The 22,500-nt window shown below is 41.1% G+C and overlaps 1 protein-coding gene across 1 annotated transcript in view; it reads right to left on the reverse strand.

Annotated features, from left to right (window-relative positions):
* Positions 1 to 13,657: 13,657 nt before the first annotated feature.
* Positions 13,658 to 22,500, reverse strand: part of LGI1 (leucine rich glioma inactivated 1) — a 61,871-nt gene continuing 53,028 nt past the window's right edge. The window contains exons 10-12 of the mRNA XM_068110356.2: positions 17,565 to 17,838; positions 16,774 to 16,905; positions 13,658 to 14,712 (exon numbers count right to left, since the gene is read on the reverse strand). Coding sequence (XP_067966457.2) covers positions 14,539 to 14,712; positions 16,774 to 16,905; positions 17,565 to 17,838 — 580 coding nt within the window. The 3' untranslated portion in view covers positions 13,658 to 14,538. The remainder of the gene's footprint in view (positions 14,713 to 16,773; positions 16,906 to 17,564; positions 17,839 to 22,500) is intronic.

Below are 22,500 nucleotides of genomic sequence, written 5' to 3' on the forward strand. Positions count from 1 at the left end.
CTCGAGGGTTGGAAAACCAAGCAATCTATATGTCTTGGCACCAAGTCAGAAAACCAGAAATGTTGTATACCAAGAGGTTTTGAGAAATTGAAAATTGACAAAACGTCATGTAGGAAATGTACTGTGATATTGCTCTAAAATATACATGTTCTTTTCATCAGATATTTGTCTTCTTCTTATTCAACCCGGGCGAAGCCGGGTACCTCAGCTAGTAATATTATAAAGCTGTTTCTAACCACTAACTTACTCATGATCCAAATCCAATCAGATACACTGACATAAATGTTTAGGATTTTGTAGGTGGGCTGTAGAGTTGAAATTTTGCATTCTGATGTAACTGAAAGGTAAAATTCCAGGAAAAACTAGAACGACACTCTTTGACGTCATGACGTCGACCGATATGCCTCCGCCCACATTATTACATCATTATACATACTTGTACCGAAGCCTGGTGTTGGATTAGCGGTTAGGGTGCTGGCTTGGGATCCTAGGATCCTGGGTTTGAATCCCGGTAGATCGCTGAATTAACGCCAGGGGGGTTGACTCAGCCTGACCATCCTTCCGAGGTTGGCAAATTGAGCACCAGTTCACTGGTTATTCCCTGTGTGTTGCAAGAGGCGACGAACAGGGTTGGCGGCAGGAAGGGCATCCGGCCATAAAACATTGCTTCAAAAGGGGACCAAGGTGCCAAAAAAAGGCCAAAAAAAGGCAAAAAGGCTGTGGGGAAAATGGCCTCTAAAGGTGGTTCCTATACATACTTGTACCAAGTTTGATTTAAATCCATTCAGCTGTTCTCAAGTATCACATTTTACCTGACATGACCTCTGACCTCACCAAAATCACAAAATCACCTCACTCCTCACCTGTGATGCCAAAATCTAATCAGTTCATCTTTACCTCATTAAACATACACTACATGGCCAAAAGAATGTGGACAGCCGAACATCACACCCATATGTGCTCGTCGAACATCTCTTTCCAAAATCATGAGTATTAATATGGAGTTGATCCCCCATTGCTGCTATAACACTCTTCTGGGAAGGCTTTCCACTAGATCTTGGAACATTGCTGCGGGGATTTGCTTCCATTCAGCCACAAGAGCATTAGTGAGGTCGGGCACTGATGTTGAGCGATTAGGCCTGGCTCGCAGTCGACATTCCAATTCATCCCAAAGGTGTTCATTGGGGTTGAGGTAAGGGCTCTGTGCAGGTCAGTAAAGTTCTTCCACACCGATCTCGACAAACCATTTCTGTATGGACTTTGCTTTGTGCATGGGGGCATTGTCATACTGAAACAGGAAAGGGCCTTCCCCAAACTGTTGCCACAAAGTTGGAAGCACACAATCGTATAGAATGTCATTGTAAGCTGTAGTGTTAAGATTTCCCTTCACTGGAACTAAGGGGCCCAGCCCGAACCATGAAAAACAGCCCCAGACCATTATCCTTCCTCCACCAAACTTTACAGTTGGCACTGTGCATTCGGGCAGTTAGCGTTCTCCTGGCATCTGCCAAACCCAGATTCGTCCGTCAGACTGCCAGATGGTGAAGCGTGATTCATCACTCCAGAGAACGCATTTCCACTGCTCCAGAGTCCAATGGCGGCCAGCTTTACACCACTGCAGCCGGTGCTTGGCATTGCGCATGGTGATCTTCGGCTTGTGTGTGACTGCTCTGCCATGGAAACCCATTTCATGAACCTCCCGACGAACAGTTGTTGTGCTGACATTGATTCCAGAGGCAGTTTGGAACTCGGTAGTGAGTGTTGCAACTGAGGACAGACGATATTTACGTGCTACGTGCTTCAGCACTCGGCGGTCCCGTTCTGTGAGCTTGTGTGGCTTACCACTTCGTGGCTGAGCTGTTGTTGCTCCTAGACGTTTCCACTTCACAATAAGAGCACTTACAGTTGACCGGGGCAACTCTAGCAGGGCAGAAATTTGACGAACTGACTTGTTGGAAGGGTGGCATCCTATGATGGTGCCACGTTGAAAGTCACTGAGCTCTTTGGTATGGCCCATTCCACTGCCAATGTTTGTCTATGGAGCTTGCATAGCTGTGTGCTCGATTATATATACCTGTCAGCAATGGCTGTGGCTGAAACAGCCAAATCCACGAATTAAAAGCGGTGTCCGCCTACTTTTGGCCATGTAGTGTACCTGCACCAAGTTTGACTAAGATCCCTTCAGCCGTTCTCAAGTTATCGCAGTAACAAAATAATTGTAACTTAACATGACCTCTGATCTTTGACCATTTGCCCCCAAAATCGAATCACTTTATCTTTGGATCATAAAATATAACAAGTCAGGAGACAACGATGGTTCACGAGCGAGCGGTATTCAATGACAAAGGACGGACTATAACCGAAACAGGCCCGGACTGGGGGGTCAGGGGCCCACGTGGCAGGTGTCGGCCCCCGACATGCGGTGTACATGCCTATTTACAAAGGGCTCCAATGCGCTGCGTTATGAGGTTAGTTAACTACACAATACCGAAAATTCGGTTCGATTCTGACAACTTTTAAAATTTGACCTTTGTGACCTTCAAAGGTCAAAGGTCGAAGATTCTGAAATTTGTTGGAAAACTTGTATTTCATGATGTATGTGATATTATAAGATCATGTATGACATTTCACCCAATCAGGAAGCAAACAATGTAATAAAACCATCAAAAATCGACTTTTCTAAATTTCGTGACCTTGTGACCTTGACCTTGGGGCGAAAATGAAAAATCGAGCTCCGTGGGGCTAGACACATGACATTGGCCTAACCAAATACCGAAACCCCTGTCAGATACCACCAACTCCCTCGGAGAAGATGTAGCTTGAACTCGATTACCCCCTAAAAAGACATCTTTTTTGGGCTTGGCTCCGCCCACAATGGGCGCAATATGCCCACTCTAGGCAGGACACAACTAGAGTCCCTTTATAGAGAGAGTAGCGACAACTAACGATTTGACGCCATTTTGAGTCCATTCAGTGCGGAGCCGCCGTATGGCGCTAGTGCATTGAACCGTGTATTCCATTATGTTCTCTATGTATGAGAGATGGGAATGGTCTTTTCCATGTTGATAATGAACAAATTATGTGAAGATGACAAAATAGAAGATTTATGACAACTAAGAGCCATATGATAAAGAAGAAAATCACAGAGCTGGTTGTGATTTAACAGTCACAGACATTTAGAACCATGACAAAGAAGGAATGAACTAGACAGGTACACGTGCTGCTTATTTCAGCCTCATTTTAATTTCAGGGAGGCGAGAGCGAGACTCGAACTCTCACCTCCCTGCTTATACATGTACATGTACAATACAATGTTAAGAGTTATCTTTGTATTTCTGCAGTTGTTTGACCTTGTTTATCGTGTGTGGGTATATATTTGTGTTTGTTTAATTTTCATATTTAAATTATTAATCTAAACTTTGCTGCATGTTGCCGATCATATATTAATCCCACCAAAAATAGATTAGCCCCCCTACCCCTGGCTCCCTCTCTCCCTCCCTATATATATATATATATATCTCTCTCTCTCTCTCTCTCTCTCTCTCTCTCACTCTCTCACTCCCTCACTCTCTCACTCTCTCACTCTCTCACTCACACACACACATACACACACACACACACTCTCTCTCACTCACTCACACACACACACACACACACACACACACACACACACTCTCTCTCTCTCTCTAATACATATACAAATTACATATTTACAATCACACACACACACATACACGCATGTGCTAATGCACACACATACAAATTATAAATTGAAAGTCACATACACAAACACAAGTTAATGTCCTCACACATTCAAATCAACAGAGACAAATACATACATTCAATGCATGCCCCCCCCCCCCCCCCTTTCTCAGTTGTGGCATACAACTGTATCACTGGCATGAATTGGTTTCTAGCAAATTCTTTCTGAAGCATCATTGAAAATTTTGAATGACAATAATCCTATCTTCCATGTGAAAGTACAAAAAAAAAACTTCTTTTATTATTTGTTTTACGAAGGTCTCAGAGACCATTGTGAAAGGCTTTGAACTCATTTACGATTAATACTCAAACCGTGAACCTGTAACCTTCCACTTTTATAGCAAATTACATAATTTTGTCGCAGCACACAAATATACGCATATGGGACCATTACCACCATCACACTAACCTGGCAGAGAACTGACGAAGAAGTTACTTTCCATCCAACACGACTGACTGTTCTCCCAGATTTTCCGTCTTTTAGCATCTGATGGAAATCTATACATCTTGAATCCCTTCTCCGTTCTATTTGCGCACCCACAGGCGCTACAACCTGTCATTTTGTCATAAAATCGATGTAAAACACGAATGAGAACGCTGCGTACAGCGGGAACGTTAAAACGCTGACCGATATGCGTCCGATCCTGATCCTGTCCGCGATCGACTCAAAATGGCTCCACGCAATCACGTGACTAGATTTTTCCGGACCCTCTATGTCGCAACTCTGTATATAAAGGGACTTTAGACACAACTAGATCATGATATCAACCCCCCACCCAAGTTTCATCAAGATCGGATGATATCATCGGGTAGTTATGCTGCGGACAGACAGACACACAGACACACACCCATGACGAATATAGTGGTCACTCTGTTTGATAACTCGTGAACCAATTCTACCAAGTTTGGTGAAAATCCAATGACGAGTTCACAAGTTAGCTTGGTAACAGAATTTTTACCTGATGGGACATCTTACGTTTGACCTCTTGATACTAAAATCGAATCAGTTAATCTTTGCATCATTATACATACCTGCACCAAGTTTGAACTAGATCCCGTCAGCCATTCTCAAGTTATGGACCTATTGCAGACTTTGACCTTTGATCTCTTGACCCCAAAATCAAATAAGTTAATCTTTGCATTATATATAATACATACTTGTACCAATTTTGGTCAGAATTCCATTACTGGTTCACACGTTATCGTGGTAACAGGATTTTTTTTTCTAAGATTTGACCTCGTGACCCCAAAATCTAATCAGTTTATCTTTACCTTATTATATTACATAACTGCACCAAGTTTGACTAAGATCCCTTCCGCTGTTCTCAAGTTATTGCGGTAACAAACACCTATCACGGATGGACGGACAGACAAACTGAAAACATAATGCCGGAGACTTCGTCAGCGGAGGCATAAAAATCACAAAACTGTCAGCGTAAACGAAAATCTCCATAAACAAAACTGTCAGCATAAACGAAAATCTCCATAAACAAAACTGTCGGCGTAAACGAAAATCTCCATAAACAAAACTGTCAGCGTAAACGAAAATCTCCATAAACAAAACTGTCAGCATAAACGAAAATCTCCATAAACAAAACTGTCAGCGTAAACGAAAATCTCCATGAACAAAAACTGTCAGCGTAAACGAAAATCTCCATAAACAAAACTGTCAGCATAAACGAAAATCTCCATAAACAAAACTGTCAGCATAAACGAAAATCTCCATAAACAAAACTGTCAGCATAAACGAAAATCTCCATAAACAAAACTGTCAGCATAAACGAAAATCTCCATAAACAAAACTGTCGGCGTAAACGAAAATCTCCATGAACAAAACTGTCGGCGTAAACGAAAATCTCCATAAACAAAACTGTCAGCATAAACGAAAATCTCCATAAACAAAACTGTCAGCATAAACGAAAATCTCCATAAACAAAACTGTCGGCGTAAACGAAAATCTCCATGAACAAAACTGTCAGCGTAAACGAAAATCTCCATAAACAAAACTCGGCATAAACGAAAATCTCCATAAACAAAACTCGGCGTAAACGAAAATCTCCATGAACAAAACTGTCGGCGTAAAGGAAAATCTCCATAAACAAAAACTGTCGGCGTAAAGGAAAATCTCCATAAACAAAACTCGGCATAAACGAAAATCTCCATAAACAAAACTCGGCATAAACGAAAATCTCCATAAACAAAACTCGGCATAAACGAAAATCTCCATAAACAAAACTCGGCGTAAACGAAAATCTCCATGAACAAAACTGTCGGCGTAAAGGAAAATCTCCATAACAAAAACTGTCGGCGTAAAGGAAAATCTCCATAAACAAAACTCGGCATAAACGAAAATCTCCATAAACAAAACTCGGCATAAACGAAAATCTCCATAAACAAAACTCGGCATAAACGAAAATCTCCATAAACAAAACTCGGCGTAAACGAAAATCTCCATAAACAAAACTGTCGGCGTAAAGGAAAATCTCCATAAACAAAACTGTCGGCGTAAACGAAAATCTCAATAAACAAAACTGTCAGCGTAAACGAAAATCTCCATAAACAAAACTGTCGGCGTAAAGGAAAATCTCCATAAACAAAACTGTCGGCGTAAAGGAAAATCTCCATAAACAAAACTGTCGGCGTAAACGAAAATCTCAATAAACAAAACTGTCAGCGTAAACGAAAATCTCCATAAACAAAACTGTCGGCGTAAAGGAAAATCTCCATAAACAAAACTGTCGGCGTAAAGGAAAATCTCCATAAACAAAACTCGGCATAAACGAAAATCTCCATAAACAAAACTGTCGGCGTAAAGGAAAATCTCCATAAACAAAACTGACTCAAGCATAGCGCTACTCCTGGCACGTCACGTGACCCAAGAAAGGTTAAACAAAGAGTTCATTCATTCATTATTGAGTTTTTTTAGCTGCATGAAGAATGCAAACAATCCACTTCATCAAATATATAAAGCTCTTTCTCAGCACTGACTCACCAATATAAATGTTTGCCATATTTTCTGGTTTACCTAATTATGAATAAAATTACGGTTATTGGTGATAGGTATGTGTCTGGAACAGAACCTATTTTTACAAAAAGGCTTATTTAAATGGAGATCTCAAATTTTACAAAGGTTGCCAGGAACATAAACCTGTGGTCGAGTGTACTTGAATTTAACGAAGCTGATAGTTAGCAGTTTTGTGGAAGGTTTGTCACTCTTCCTACACATGTTATGATGTTGATGTTTATGACATCACCGATGGTAAATAAAAAGCTCATGCTGCTCACTCATTCTTCATTTAATAGATTTATACATCTCCTTGCAAAATGCAAGCATAATCGACCTGGTATGACGTGCTTTGCTGTTGTTTGGGCATTGCCATTACCGCTCAGCTGTTGTTTGGGCATTGCCCTTACCAGTGAGCTGTTGTTTGGGCATTGCCCTTACCAGTGAGCTGTTGTTTGGGCATTGCCATTATGGCTGAGCTGTTGTTTAGGCATTGCCATTAACGCTGAACTGTTGTTTAGGCATTGCCCTTATCAGTGAGCTGTTGTTTGGGCATTGCCCTTACCAGTGAGCTGTTGTTTGGGCATTGCCATTATGGCTGAGCTGTTGTTTGGGCATTGCCATTAACGCTGAACTGTTGCTTGGGCATTGCCATTAACGCTGAGCTGTTGTTTAGGCATTGCCCTTACCAGTGAGCTGTTGTTTAGGCATTTCCCTTACAAGTGAGCTGTTGTTTAGGCATTTCCCTTACCAGTGAGCTGTTGTTTAGGCATTGCCCTTACCAGTAGGCTGTTGTTTGGGCATTTCCCTTACCACTGAGCTGTTGTTTGGGCATTTCCCTTACCAGTGAGCTGTTGTTTGGGCATTGCCATTACCACTGAGCTGTTGTTTGGGCATTTCCCTTACCGCTGAGCTGTTGTTTGGGCATTTCCCTTACCAATGAGCTATTGTTTGGGCATTTCCCTTACCAGTGAGCTGTTGTTTAGGCATTTCCCTTACCAGTGAGCTGTTGTTTAGGCATTTCCCTTACCAGTGAGCTGTTGTTTAGGCATTTCCCTTACTGCTGAGCTGTTGTTTGGGCATTTCCCTTACCGTTGAGCTGTTGTTTGGGCATTGCAATTACCGGAGCTGTTGTTTGGGCATTTCCCTTACCGCTGAGCTGTTGTTTGGGCATTTCCCTTACCAGTGAGCTGTTGTTTGGGCATTGCCATTACCACTGAGCTGTTGTTTGGGCATTTCCCTTACCGTTGAGCTGTTGTTTGGGCATTTCCCTTACCGCTGAGCTGTTGTTTGGGCATTTCCCTTACCAGTGAGCTGTTGTTTAGGCATTGCCCTTACCAGTGAGCTGTTGTTTAGGCATTTCCCTTACCAGTGAGCTGTTGTTTGGGCATTTCCCTTACCAGTGAGCTGTTGTTTAGGCATTTCCCTTACCACTGAGCTGTTGTTTGGGCATTTCCCTTACCAGTGAGCTGTTGTTTGGGCATTTCCCTTACCAGTGAGCTGTTGTTTAGGCATTTCCCTTACCAGTGAGCTGTTGTTTAGGCATTGCCATTACCGCTGTGCTGTTGTTTGGGCATTTCCCTTACCGCTGAGCTGTTGTTTGGGCATTTCCCTTACCAGTGAGCTGTTGTTTAGGCATTGCCCTTACCAGTGAGCTGTTGTTTAGGCATTTCCCTTACCACTGAGCTGTTGTTTGGGCATTTACCTTACCACTGAGCTGTTGTTTGGGCATTTCCCTTACCGCTGAGCTGTTGTTTGGGCATTTCCCTTACCAGTGAGCTGTTGTTTAGGCATTGCCATTACCGCTGAGCTGTGTTGTTTCGGCATTTCCCTTACCGCTGAGCTGTTGTTTGGGCATTTCCCTTACCGCTGAGCTGTTGTTTGGGCATTTCACTTACTAGTGAGCTGTTGTTTGGGCATTTCCCTTACCAGTGAGCTGTTGTTTAGGCATTTCCCTTACCAGTGAGCTGTTTAGGCATTTCCCTTACCAGTGAGCTGTTGTTTAGGCATTTCCCTTACCAGTGAGCTGTTGTTTAGGCATTTCCCTTACCAGTGAGCTGTTGTTTAGGCATTTCCCTTACCGCTGAGCTGTTGTTTGGGCATTGCCATTACCGCTGAGCGGTTGTTTGGGCATTTCCCTTACCGCTCAGGTGTTGTTTGGGCATTGCCCTTACCAGTGAGCTGTTGTTTGGGCATTTCCCTTACCAGTGAGCTGTTGTTTAGGCATTTCCCTTACCAGTGAGCTGTTGTTTAGGCATTGCCATTACCGCTGTGCTGTTGTTTGGGCATTTCCCTTACAGCTGAGCTGTTGTTTGGGCATTTCCCTTACCAGTGAGCTGTTTAGGCATTGCCCTTACCAGTGAGCTGTTGTTTAGGCATTTCCCTTACCACTGAGCTGTTGTTTGGGCATTTACCTTACCACTGAGCTGTTGTTTGGGCATTTCCCTTACCGCTGAGCTGTTGTTTGGGCATTTCCCTTACCAGTGAGCTGTTGTTTAGGCATTGCCATTACCGCTGAGCTGTTGTTTCGGCATTTCCCTTACCGCTGAGCTGTTGTTTGGGCATTTCCCTTACCGCTGAGCTGTTGTTTGGGCATTTCACTTACTAGTGAGCTGTTGTTTGGGCATTTCCCTTACCAGTGAGCTGTTTAGGCATTGCCCTTACCAGTGAGCTGTTGTTTAGGCATTTCCCTTACCACTGAGCTGTTGTTTGGGCATTTACCTTACCACTGAGCTGTTGTTTGGGCATTTCCCTTACCGCTGAGCTGTTGTTTGGGCATTTCCCTTACCAGTGAGCTGTTGTTTAGGCATTGCCATTACCGCTGAGCTGTTGTTTCGGCATTTCCCTTACCGCTGAGCTGTTGTTTGGGCATTTCCCTTACCGCTGAGCTGTTGTTTGGGCATTTCACTTACTAGTGAGCTGTTGTTTGGGCATTTCCCTTACCAGTGAGCTGTTGTTTAGGCATTTCCCTTACCAGTGAGCTGTTTAGGCATTTCCCTTACCAGTGAGCTGTTGTTTAGGCATTTCCCTTACCAGTGAGCTGTTGTTTAGGCATTTCCCTTACCAGTGAGCTGTTGTTTAGGCATTTCCCTTACCGCTGAGCTGTTGTTTGGGCATTGCCATTACCGCTGAGCGGTTGTTTGGGCATTTCCCTTACCGCTCAGGTGTTGTTTGGGCATTGCCCTTACCAGTGAGCTGTTGTTTGGGCATTGCCCTTACTGCTGGGCTGTTGTTTGGGCATTTCCCTTACCGCTGAGCTGTTGTTTGGGCATTTCCCTTACCGCTGAGCTGTTGATTGGGCATTTCCCTTACCGCTGAGCTGTTGTTTGGGCATTTCCCTTACCAGTGAGCTGTTGTTTGGGCATTGCCATTACCGCTGAGCTGTTGTTTGGGCATTTCCCTTACCGCTGAGCTGTTGTTTGGGCATTTCCCTTACCGCTGAGCTGTTGTTTGGGCATTTCCCTTACCAGTGAGCTGTTGTTTGGGCACTGCCATTACCGCTGAGCTGTTGTTTGGGCATTTCCCTTACCGCTGAGTTGTTGTTTGTGCATTTCCCTTACCGCTGAGCTGTTGTTTAGGCATTGCCCTTACCAGTGAGCTGTTGTTTGGGTATTTCCCTTACCAGTGAGCTGTTGTTTGGGCATTGCCCTTACCAGTGAGCTGTTTGGGCATTTCCCTTACCAGTGAGCTGTTGTTTGGGCATTGCCCTTACCGCTGAGCTGTTGTTTAGGCATTGCCCTTACCAGTGAGCTGTTGTTTAGGCATTTCCCGTACCGCTGAGCTGTTGTTTAGGCATTGTCCTTACCAGTGAGCTGTTTGGGCATTTCCCTTACCAGTGAGCTGTTGTTTGGGCATTTCCCTTACCAGTGAGCTGTTGTTTAGGCATTGCCATTACCGCTGTGCTGTTGTTTGGGCATTTCCCTTACAGCTGAGCTGTTGTTTAGGCATTTCTCTTACCAGTGAGCTGTTTAGGCATTTCCCTTACCAGTGAGCTGTTGTTTAGGCATTTCCCTTACCAGTGAGCTGTTTGGGCATTGCCCTTACCGCTGAGGTTGAAATGCCTCTCGCTGTTCAGAAGAAGGGGTTTCAGTCATATCGGTTCCTTGTAATTTTTTTTTTTTTTTTTTTTTTGGAGATGGAGATGGAGAATGGAGTGGAGATCTGTCCAGATTTGGTTCTCAGCCATAAAAAAACATTCACGATCAAACAGAAGACCAAACACTGCATTGAAGTCATCAGAAGAAACCCGAAAAAGTAAAGAGCAAAGATGATGTCACCAGGTGACAATAATTCAAATTCTGCAATAATTCACTTCTTAGACAGATAGATAAATTCCGACTTATTGTGAGTGATGTGTGCTTTGTCAAATGTATGGGTGGATCTGCATACCATTTCACACCAGATGTGTAAGTGAATGAATGAAAAAATGAACTCATATAAATCATTTTATTATTTATTGACGGTAGTTTGAAATAGCGGCATGGATTATTCAAATTATCCTTCATTATTTTGATCAATGCTTCATGTAAGTGCATAAAATGTGTTTCATTCTCATTAGTCATTCACTGAAAGATTTAATATTGTTGCAATAAAGGTAAAATAATATATCTTCACATGTGGAAGGAAATTGCACTCTAACCCTTCAGTGTTTAAAACAAAACTATTGTACACCGCTCCTTTCCTATGCCACCTCCAGGCGCTGCATAACGTCATTGCCGGGCACCGAATGGGGCTCGGCCATGACGCACGCTGACAGGGAGTACTCAGTTTTCACTCTGGTTGTTTGTTTTCTTGTTGTACACCGCTCCTTTCCTATGCCACCTCCAGGCGCTGCATAACGTCATTGCCGGGCACCGAATGGGGCTCGGCCATGACGCACGCTGACAGGGAGTACTCAGTTTTCACTCTGGTTGTTTGTTTGTTTCCTTGTTTGTTTGTTTGTTTGTCTGGGCGATATCTCAGCCATCATTTGAGCTAGGAAGCTGAAATTTGGGCATAATAGTGAGTAAGTACTTTGTCAAAAACGGTGATTTTGTTTTTTGATTAATCAATTAATTGATTAGTTACTTAATTATTATCGATTAATTTAGTACTTATACATTTCCTTTCTCTTCTGGGCATTATCTCAGGCACCTTTTGAGTTAGGAAGATGATATTTGGACATGCCAATGACCAAGTGATTTGGCTGCAAAGGCTATTTTTGATTTATCAATTAATCGATTAATTATTTAATTATTCGATTAATGACAGAATACTTTTTTTTTTAAAGTTACAGATTCAGATGAAATGGTGGTGGTTTATGTATTCCATTCGCCAATTGATTAATTATTTAAATTTTTATGATTATTATTTATTTATTTTAATTATTAGTCATTTATTTCTTTTCTCTCTCATCTGGGCAATATCTCAGGCACCATTTGAGCTAGGAAGCTGATATTTGGACATGACAGTGACCAAGTGATGTGGCTATCAAGGATATTTTTGATTTATTGATTAATAAATTCATTATATAATTTTTGCGATTTATGACTTATTTAATTAATTTTCTAAAAGTTACAGCTTCAGATGAAGCACTGGTGGTTTAGTATGCTATTAGCCAATTGATTAATTATTTTCTTATTTTATGATTATTTATTTATTTTCTTTCTCATCTAGGCAATATCTCAGGAACCTTTTGAGTTAGGAAGCTGATATTTGGACACGACAATGACCAAGTGATTTGACTGGAAAGGGAATTTTTGATACATTGATTAATCAATTAATCGATTCATTATTTATTAATTAATCAATAAATTATTTAATTTTTTCGATTAATGACCTATTTAATTAATTTTCTAAAAGTTACAGCTTCAGATGAAGCACTGGTGGTTTAGGTATGCTATTGGCCAATTGATTAAGAAAATATTTTATGATTATTATTTATTGATTTTAATTATGCAATTAATCAATCAATTATTGCACACCTCTCCCTCCAAATACAGTCTCTATGTGCTGCATGGCGGTATTGCATTTTGCAGAAGGCGTCCCGGCAATGCCACGCTGGAGGATGTTATTTATTTATTTGGCATGGAGGCGGTGTACTTTGAATGTATCTGTCCTTGTTATTTAACATTTTCATGCAAGAACTCTTAATTTCTGCAAGCTTCTTAATAAAATCAACACTGACTAATTACGTCGATCCAAATCATTTGAATATTCTGAAAACGTAAATAAATACTGGCTCAGAACACAAGTATAGTGCAGCACTTGGGATTGCAGGCCGTTGTTGTCACACATCCTTGAGTTATTGCAGTGATTTGGAATAAACTGTTTGCAAAAAATTACTTTGAAAGTCATTTAATTTGTATTCCCAGGGGTTTGACAGGGATAAAAAAGTTCACAAAACCACCTTATGCTTTAGAAGTTTTTGAGCTGATGGAATGATAAGAGTAAATAATTCATTTTATTTCATTTGACTGAGTAGATATGTTCACGCCTGCTATGTTTTTTTTCAGAATTATCAGTTATGAAGACTCAATTAAAATGTGAAGCGAATCCGTATTTATACATATAAAGTATCTATCTACATTTTGTACCTTTAAGTTTCCTGCTTGATTCTTTGATTTTTTTTAAACAAACTACAAATCGTTGTTGTTTGATGAGAATTTGCACATTTTGATGAAAAGCCAAAAAAAATGAGACTTACACTTCCAAAAAGAGAAACCGATGAAACAGTTAATTCAAAGCAAAAAGTACACTTCTGCTGGAAATCAGAGATGGTAGTCCTTTTTCAACTATATAAAGTTTGGGAAAGGAATAATTATGGATTTCAATGAGTTTAATGACTAATAGATCTGATATGGTCTTGTGGTACGCCACGCCTGATTCCGACATGAAAATGGCCTTTTTGTTGTAAAAATGTTTTACTCTTTCGCTGCCAGATTAATAACCATCACACCATATCCTATATAGTACCAAAGGTTAAGTGATTTATATTAAATATACAAATATGCATATTTATTTTTGTAGAATTTATGTTTGTTTGTAACTTATACATTTGAAAGCAAATTGCATAAAGGCAAATGTAGCAGTTCATGTGAAGAACTGGTATTCTTGAGGGTGACAAAAGAGGTTTGTTGCCCACAAGGGCATGCGAGTATGAGAAGCGCTCATAATATTCTGACAATGAGATACAACAGTCAAAGAAACACCAAGTTTAAAAAAAATTCAACTAACTCATATATATATATGTATAATTAATAATATCAATTATTTTCCTACTTCATATATCCTTAAAAATAAAAACACCTCAATCGCTGAATTTACACCAGGGGGGTTGACTCAGCCTGTCATCCTTCCGAGGTCGGCAAATTGAGTACCAGTTCACTGGTAATTCCCTGTGTGTCGCAAGAGGCGACCAACAGGGTTGGCGGCAGGAAGGGAATCCGGCCATAAAACATCGCTTCAAAAAGGGGACCCCGGTGCCCGAAAAAGACCAACCCCTGCTCTGCGGGGAAAAATGGCCTCCAAAGGTGGTTCTTTGCTTTGACTGTTGTATTTCATTGCAAGACCTTTTTGAATGCCCCTTATATCATGGTTAATGTTATTTGTTGAAGACTGCAGTATGATCTAAGTCGATGTCTGCACTCTTGCCACGTTCAAATACACACCGATTAAATGCATTTGAGAGTGGCAGTTCAGTAGCAAACACATGCTACTGGCTCCCAGCATTCCTACACTTTAAGAACCATGAGGTGCAAAAACATTACTGAACAAATTGAGAGTCCAAAGGATCAGAGGCTTGTGTCTACAACGTGGTGTCGATAGATAACAGTTTTGGACGTGAAGCTGGAAGCGAAGAGGAAATCTTCTTTCCCAATGGACACGACAGTGAAGGCCCGAGGAGCCTGCACATTGAGCTCCTGCAGTTTCACAAAGGCATCGATGTCAGCATCCCAGCGGAATACCTGTTCACAAAAAAGTATAATTTAGATTTTATTTTCTGTTCATTTCTAACTTTGGCCTAATCAAAGGAATCAATTTAGACAATGCAACCGCAATACAAACAAAACCCCACTGCAGGCACATTGGATTAAACTAACAAAGAGATTGCACATACATGAATTAGGGACAGAAAGTAAGAACATGAGTTTATTTTAACTTAGGGAGATTTATATACATATACCACTGCATTTCTAAAGGTAAACCTTTCTTACCCAGCCATATTTCCCCTTTGAGCATAAAGGGTAAATGACAAAAAGAAGGCCAATAATGAGCCAGCTGGATTTTTGCCAACATTGTCATTCTCTTGAGACTAGCTTTGTTACCAGAAACCTCGGATCCAAATTCTTAATACTGCTGCCTTCAGGTTAATTTGAACACACAACCTCTTCGATCCCATCCCAGTCAGATGTGATCTAAGAATATCGATAATGTGATGTGATCTAAGATAATGTGAATATCGATGTGATCTATACTTTTGGGAGTGCTTTCTTTTCAAATACGAAAGTTTAAATCGGGTTCAGTTCTGGGTTCCTTTGTGACCAAAAGCAATCTTCTCTGCTCTGAGAAACTGTCTTCAAAAGCTGAGGATACCTGTTTTGAAATTGTCTTGTGGAACAGTTTTTCACCCCTCGGCCCAAATTGGGCTAAGGGGTATTGTCACGGGCGTCGTCCGGGCGTCCGTCAACTTTTGGTTTCCGTCAATTTCGAGCAGAACGGCTTGTCCGATTAAATCCATTTTTGCAGTGTGTGTTGGGGTTGAGTAGAGGAAGGTTCCTTTCGAAAATGGGCGCGCTGCGATTTTCAATATGGCCGCCACGGCAGCCATCTTGAAATTGGTTTCCACCATGCATGGGCTGAGGGGTTACGCCCGCTTTGCGGTGCTATTTATTATTAATTGTTAAGTCCAAATTGCCAATGTAATAAATTTACTTATTCCAAACTCTCAAATTTAAGGCTAAAAAGTGTAAAATATTTATTGTCCATTAAAAAAGCTGGACTTCCAATTTAATTCCGTGATCAACTTCTGATACAGAGACTGTTTTTACCATTAGTCATTAACACAAAATTTTACCATAGGAGCACCTCCGCCTGCAGAAGTTTTTATTCATAATTATGATGTCATAGGTCACATGGTATGGACGCCATCTTGGAAAAAACATTACACCTCTATAATCTCTGAAACCACTCAATGGAATAAAATTGAAACTAGGCTCATTGTCAAGTACTCCCTATGGGGAATAAGATATGTTAATGATGATGTCATCGGTACCTTAATTATGACATCATAATTCGTCAAGTACAACACTTATCTGATCATTATGAATTTTATTATCTGCAATTGTTGGTCTGATTGACACGAAATTTTCACCATAGGTGTGCCCTCTGTCTGTAGAATTGTAGTGATAATTAGGACATCATAGGTCACGTGGTATGGGTGCCGTCTTAGAAAAACTTCACACCTCTATATCTCTGAACCCACTCCATGGAAAAAAAATTGAAATATGGCTCATTGTCAAGTACACCCCATGGGGAATAAGATATGTTAATGATGATATCATCGTGGCCTTAATTATGACCTCATAATTCGACAGGGACAATGGTTAGTCTGGTCAGTTTGAAATTTCTTCAGCGTGTTTTACACAACAATTATATTGGAGAATATAAACTTATGATGTCATCACTCACACGGTCTGGTAGCCATATTGGATCAAAGAAAAAAAAAACCTTCAAAAACAGAAGAGTTGGCTCGCACCAAGTTGACTGCTCAGGGTAAGTATTCTAAGAATACCATCCAGTTCCATCATGCCATGCTATTTCCTCTCATACTTCCAGACCGTAGCTCATTGTCATCTCATGGATGAAATCATTAAGATATTGATTAAGGTATATTAACTACTGTAGGAAGCAAGGAGAAGCTGACATTTTGGGTGTTAACCCTTTGTCAGAGCAATACATAGGGCTCCAATTGCTTGCTCTTTGACCCTCAGCTGCCCGATGGAATGAAAGAATAACAGGTGCACTACCTGTGAGAAGGCGAAGTCACTGCCCAGCACACCATACTGCCTGAGACCAACATGGATTGGTTGCAGCAGCATAGATCCACGAGATGGCATTGTCTGCACCTCCTGGAAACTCAACTTGTTCCACTTCATGATCTGCATATCACACCAGTCACAGCAGTCATTCAAAATAAAGTCCCTACAGCTTATTGCCAGAAAAATCATCTTCCAATGATAAATTATTATGGAACTTCAGAAGATTTGCAGAATTCAGGAAACCAGTGAGAATCGCCCAAGAATAATTTTATTTTAAAATCTTATAATCAAAAATTTAAAGCTTCTACAGATACAGTTGTAAACAAGAACGGCACTAGGTAGAGAGCATACCTCCACCTGGTTGGCCATATCTCCCAATGGTGAAGAATCACTTAAAAAATTCTACAAGCCGGATCCGATTTCAAAATGAAGCACATTTTCATATTTAATTCGACTTTTAATAATCATGATTGATCATAAACTCTCTTCTTCTGATGCCATTTCCCATTATATTGGGTTTAGAGACTCATTTTGGAGATGGCATGGATTTGGAGTTTAGCTAGGGTGCTGATGTACTAAAGGATGCTAAAGGATGGTTATTAAAAATAACCATCTCATGCCCAGATCACAGATATTCATTCCGGGTATTAATTTTTTCTTTTAAAGCTGAATATATAATTTATGCAATTAAAATACTGAGGTGGAACATCATTAAAATATTGATGAAACAAAGAGGGACATTGATTATTTTCAGGTTGAAATGTGTCGTTAGATATCACCTTTGAGTCCCCGATGTAGCGTGTGAGGCACAAATACAGCTGCTCGCCATGTGTGAAGCTTCTCACAGTTACGGCATCTTCTACATCTGGTATGTTGGTACGTGGACCCTGAGAGAAGAGCCGCAGCTCACGGTCCCACTCATACAGAACGGGGAGCTGTGAGCTGCTGGTAAGCACAAGCTGGGCTCCTCCCAATATATGCACCAGCTCACCATCTGTGTCTCTGTACCAGTGATGTAATGACTGCTGGGAGTAGAATCCATTCCCATTCCACCTATGCATCCAGTGGTAACATGTAAAGATAGGAATTGTATTTACAGGAAACATTGTCATAGGTCATTCGTCTTAAGCTGCCACAATGTGTCACTTCTAAGAATCACATGGCAAGAGGGTTGGGAGGACAAGATGTGTCTGCCAAGCTAATAATGAATAATGAAATGACTTCATATATCAATAGGACCTTCTGGAGTAAGTGGTCACACCCACAATTTAGCCAACTATAGAGTTCATAGAACACAATACCCCATGCAGTGTTCAAGTACAGTGTATACAGTACTATACTTTAATTTAATAAAATAATAATTTTAACCATCGATTAAAAAAAAAATACGGAAGTTTAGAGCCATTAAAGTAGTCCACAATACCACCCATATTCACAACCCCAATGAACCTTCATTTAAACTGAAGTACTGCAAAACTGGAGGTTCTTGGAAGTATTATGAGTTATGACAGATGATTTGTGTTCTACATTGTTCAAGTATATAATTAAAGTTAAATAAAATAGAGATTGTAAAAGTCTTACAAATAAATGAATTCTGCTTTTACCGCCATTTTCTACAGTTTCTATTACATCACCCTATTAGTCAGGGCCCTTAGGGATATTTTGGGGCCATTTGGTTCAAATTCTTCCAAAAGCACCAAATTTGGCCCAGATGTTGCCCATGCCATGCTCTTTCGATTTTTGACGGGCGCCAAGACGGGCGCCCCCCCCAGGGGGCCCCATATTGGCGAAATACTAAATGGCCGCCACCCGGATTAGAGGAAAATCAGTTAAATAACCAAAAGGGTTGGAATCATGTATGATACCACTTTTCAGGGGTTTTTGAGGTCGAGGAATCCAAGTATGATGTTAATTTGATGATTCGAGGTCAAGGTCAACCCTCAAGGTCATTTTTGAGTCAAACATGTCGGTTTTTGAGTTTTTTGTCAAGATTTACGCGAGGTTCACCATTTTATGTTTCTGGGTTGGGTAATCGAACTCTGACCTTATTTTTGACAATTAGAGGAAATATTTACATGTCTATTTCCTTATTTTCAGGCATATGCAGTTCATCAGTCTAATTACAAAGGTACGGATTTTGATGTTTTATGAACTGTATGCCATATCCTTGTATTAAATTTTTGTGCGATCATGATCCGGGTTCATGTATACATGATTGTATACATGTCATAAATATGACGTCATAGGTCATGTGACCTGGCGGTCATATTGGATTTTATGAAAACCTTAAAAATGGATCCCTGCCTTCATTTTTCGATCGATTCATTTTGAACTTTGACCACTTATAGTACGCCATGTGATTGGATGCATATCCTAATTATGATGTCATAGGTCAGGTGACATGGCGGGATGGACCGGTATGGTCCCCGGATCATACCGCCCTTGGCGCCCGTCAAAAATCGAAAGAGTATGGCATGGGCAACATCTGTGCCAAATTTGATGCTTTTGGAAGAATTTGAACCAAAATATCCCTAAGGGCCCTGAATATATGCAACACCTCATACATTAGTTATTCGTGGTTATTGTTTGTGTCCTTTATGACGTCCTTAAAAACAGTAAGTTTCCTATTTGGAATGACTTTCAATTTTGTTGGCTGCGTCAGTTTTGCGTCGTTGATTTTGTTAAGTGAATTTTGTTGAAGTTTCTTTGATTGCGCCAGGCAACGGAGTGAAAATATTATCTCACGCCTTACTGTGCCTGTGAGATTAGGACTAATTCGAAGCCGAAGTATGTTAAAATAAAAGACTCGTCTTCCGATTCATGTTCCGATTCGTGTTCAAAATATAACATTCAATTTAAGTAAATCATATCTCAATCAAAAACTGGTAAGATGGACAGACGGACCTGAACCAATTGCTTCACCCCACTTAAATTATTTTGTGTGCACATATATCTTTACAATTTATCAATCATTCGAGCTTAAGTTTCCTCAAAACAGTCATGCTAAAATTTAAATTTATGAAAAATGCAATCCACGCCATTTCAGCTACATACATGCATACACACATATGCCACAGCTCCATTAGAGTATGATTATGAAGTGTATATTTGTACTCAAACCAATGATGAATGTACTCATTACACCACAAGTTGGTAAGAAATTCTAATCATTTTGAGTGTATATGAATGACACACATTGTGTGTGTATATATATATATATATATATATATATATATATATATATATATATATATATATATATATATATATATATTGTTGCGGATATGAGAACTGTATATTTTTTTTGATTATGTGAATTGTTATTATTGTTTATTCTGCGCCCCCCTGCCTCCGGAGCTGTGTAAAGGTGAAAGGGCATCCCATAATTAGTCCACAAGCATACACGTCAGCCAAATAATAGAATACCCCTGTTTGATAGTTATCTCTTATTCTGTGTTTTAGGGTAAGGCTGTGTCTCCCATTAATTGAAGTACTCCATTGCACCAGTGAAAGAGAATAGATCCCCTTTCATTCCCATCCCCAAAATCTCCATTTCAATTACATCCCCTCTCGTCATTGCCAAGCCTCGATTGTCAATTACCTCCCCTCCAAAACCACCATTGAACATGTGCTCGAGTCGGGGAAGAAAGGCGTGCCCGCCCGTCGTCATCAAGGGCGGAGCGAGAGGGTCGCGTGACCAACCAGGGCCGAGGTGAGCACACCGATGGGCGTGTCCTGAAGGCCGGCGGCTTGATCGCTGGAGGCGCTATAAAAGGCACGCACGCAAAAAGCAAGTGAGTTGGTCGTGAGTTGGTCGGGAGTGAGTCGTCAGTTGGTCAGTCAGTGGAGTCGGTGGTCAGTTGGTTGCGGTGAGGAGTCGGTGGTGGTGGTCAGTGGTTGCGTTGGTTGCGGTGAGGAGTCGGTGGTGAGAAGTGAGTGGACCAAGAAAGAGTTGAGGGTTTGGACCAGACGAGCCAGACAAGTCCTGGGAAAGCACGCGACGTCCACAGCAGCCACAACAGCAGCTTGGGGCCTGAACGGCGGTTTGGAGCAGGGCCGCAAAGGAACGGCGGCTGCTAAATGCGCCGATCGTGCTGCAGGACCCCCTTGGACCTTCCTCTCCCTCCAGCCATCCACCTCCTGCCATTCCATCCTTCTTGTGTACGTGAGTTTGTTCTGTTTGTTCTGTCCTGGGTTAATTAAGTCTGTATAAGCTAGTATTTGCACTGTGTCACCTGCGTCTTATGTGTTGTAAATAAACTTGATTGCTCCTTTTTGCTTGTGTGTGTACAATAAATCCAATTACTCTTCTGTCCGTCTTCTCGTTTTATTCCTTTTCCTCTTTGCATTCGTCGTTTTAGTCTTTTCCCTCATTGAGCAGCCGCGGTGCGATCCGGCCAAAGTTCTGGGTGAATCGGGTGAGTCGGGGATCCTGTAACGGTCGCGGTTGGACCATCTGCTCGGCCCATCATAACATCTAAACCGCGATCAGTAACAATATATATACAGGGTGAGTCAAAAGTAGCGCCCGATTTCTGTTTATATATATATATACACAAAGAATTAAGTTAAGCACCCCCCCCCGTTTTTTTACAACCTCGCACATTACAAGTTTGTTGTCGTCAAAACAGTGTAATATACCCATGATATTGCTATATTTTCTGGAGAAGTGATATTATGGTCACATAAAAACATAACAATCATGCCGTTTTCAATATTTTATTCTGAATAATTTAAGGTGAAATTTTTTGGGAATTTTAGGCATATTTTCACCTCAATTTAAGTATGGAGCTATAGGTCCATCACGGACAGTGTGGATGACGTTTATGTTTTCTAACGTACAGTCATTGTTCTGAGAAGACCTCTAGCGATCTTTGCGTCAATAACGTGTGTAGGACCCACGTGATCGGATCACTGACTCAACCCTACGTCTCATAGACCCTGTAAGCCGTCGTATGCGTTGCTGTGGCAGGTTGTTCCATTCCCGATGTAATGCACGTTCCAATTCATCCAGATTGGCTATTGGAGGGACCATCTTCGCAATTTGTCGTCCCAACATGTCCCAAACGTGCTCGAGGGGGTTCAACCTGCCACAGCAACGCATACGACGGCTTACAGGGTCTATGAGACGTAGGGTTGAGTCAGTGATCCGATCACGTGGGTCCTACACACGTTATTGACGCAAAGATCGCTAGAGGTCTTCTCAGAACAATGACTGTACGTTAGAAAACATAAACGTCATCCACACTGTCCGTGATGGACCTATAGCTCCATACTTAAATTGAGGTGAAAATATGCCTAAAATTCCCAAAAAATTTCACCTTAAATTATTCAGAATAAAATATTGAAAACGGCATGATTGTTATGTTTTTATGTGACCATAATATCACTTCTCCAGAAAATATAGCAATATCATGGGTATATTACACAGTTTTGACGACAACAAACTTGTAATGTGCGAGGTTGTAAAAAAACGGGGGGGGGTGCTTAACTTAATTCTTTGTGTATATATATAGATATTTCTGTCAGTTGATTGTTTGTTTGCCATTTGTATTACAGTGTACAAGAAGGTAGAAATAAATGATTTCATTAAATGATTCCAGGTAAATTTCTGCAGTGACAGATCCCTCAAAGAAAAAGGGTCCAATTATCCCTAATGGAGATATGGCTGCCCAAACTGTCATGCCAGGTAAATTTACCTCCTTCTCAACTGTC

This window comes from Myxine glutinosa, chromosome 3 (genome assembly GCF_964187855.1).
Source record: "Myxine glutinosa chromosome 3, kmMyxGlut1.1, whole genome shotgun sequence".
Taxonomy (NCBI): domain Eukaryota; kingdom Metazoa; phylum Chordata; class Myxini; order Myxiniformes; family Myxinidae; genus Myxine; species Myxine glutinosa.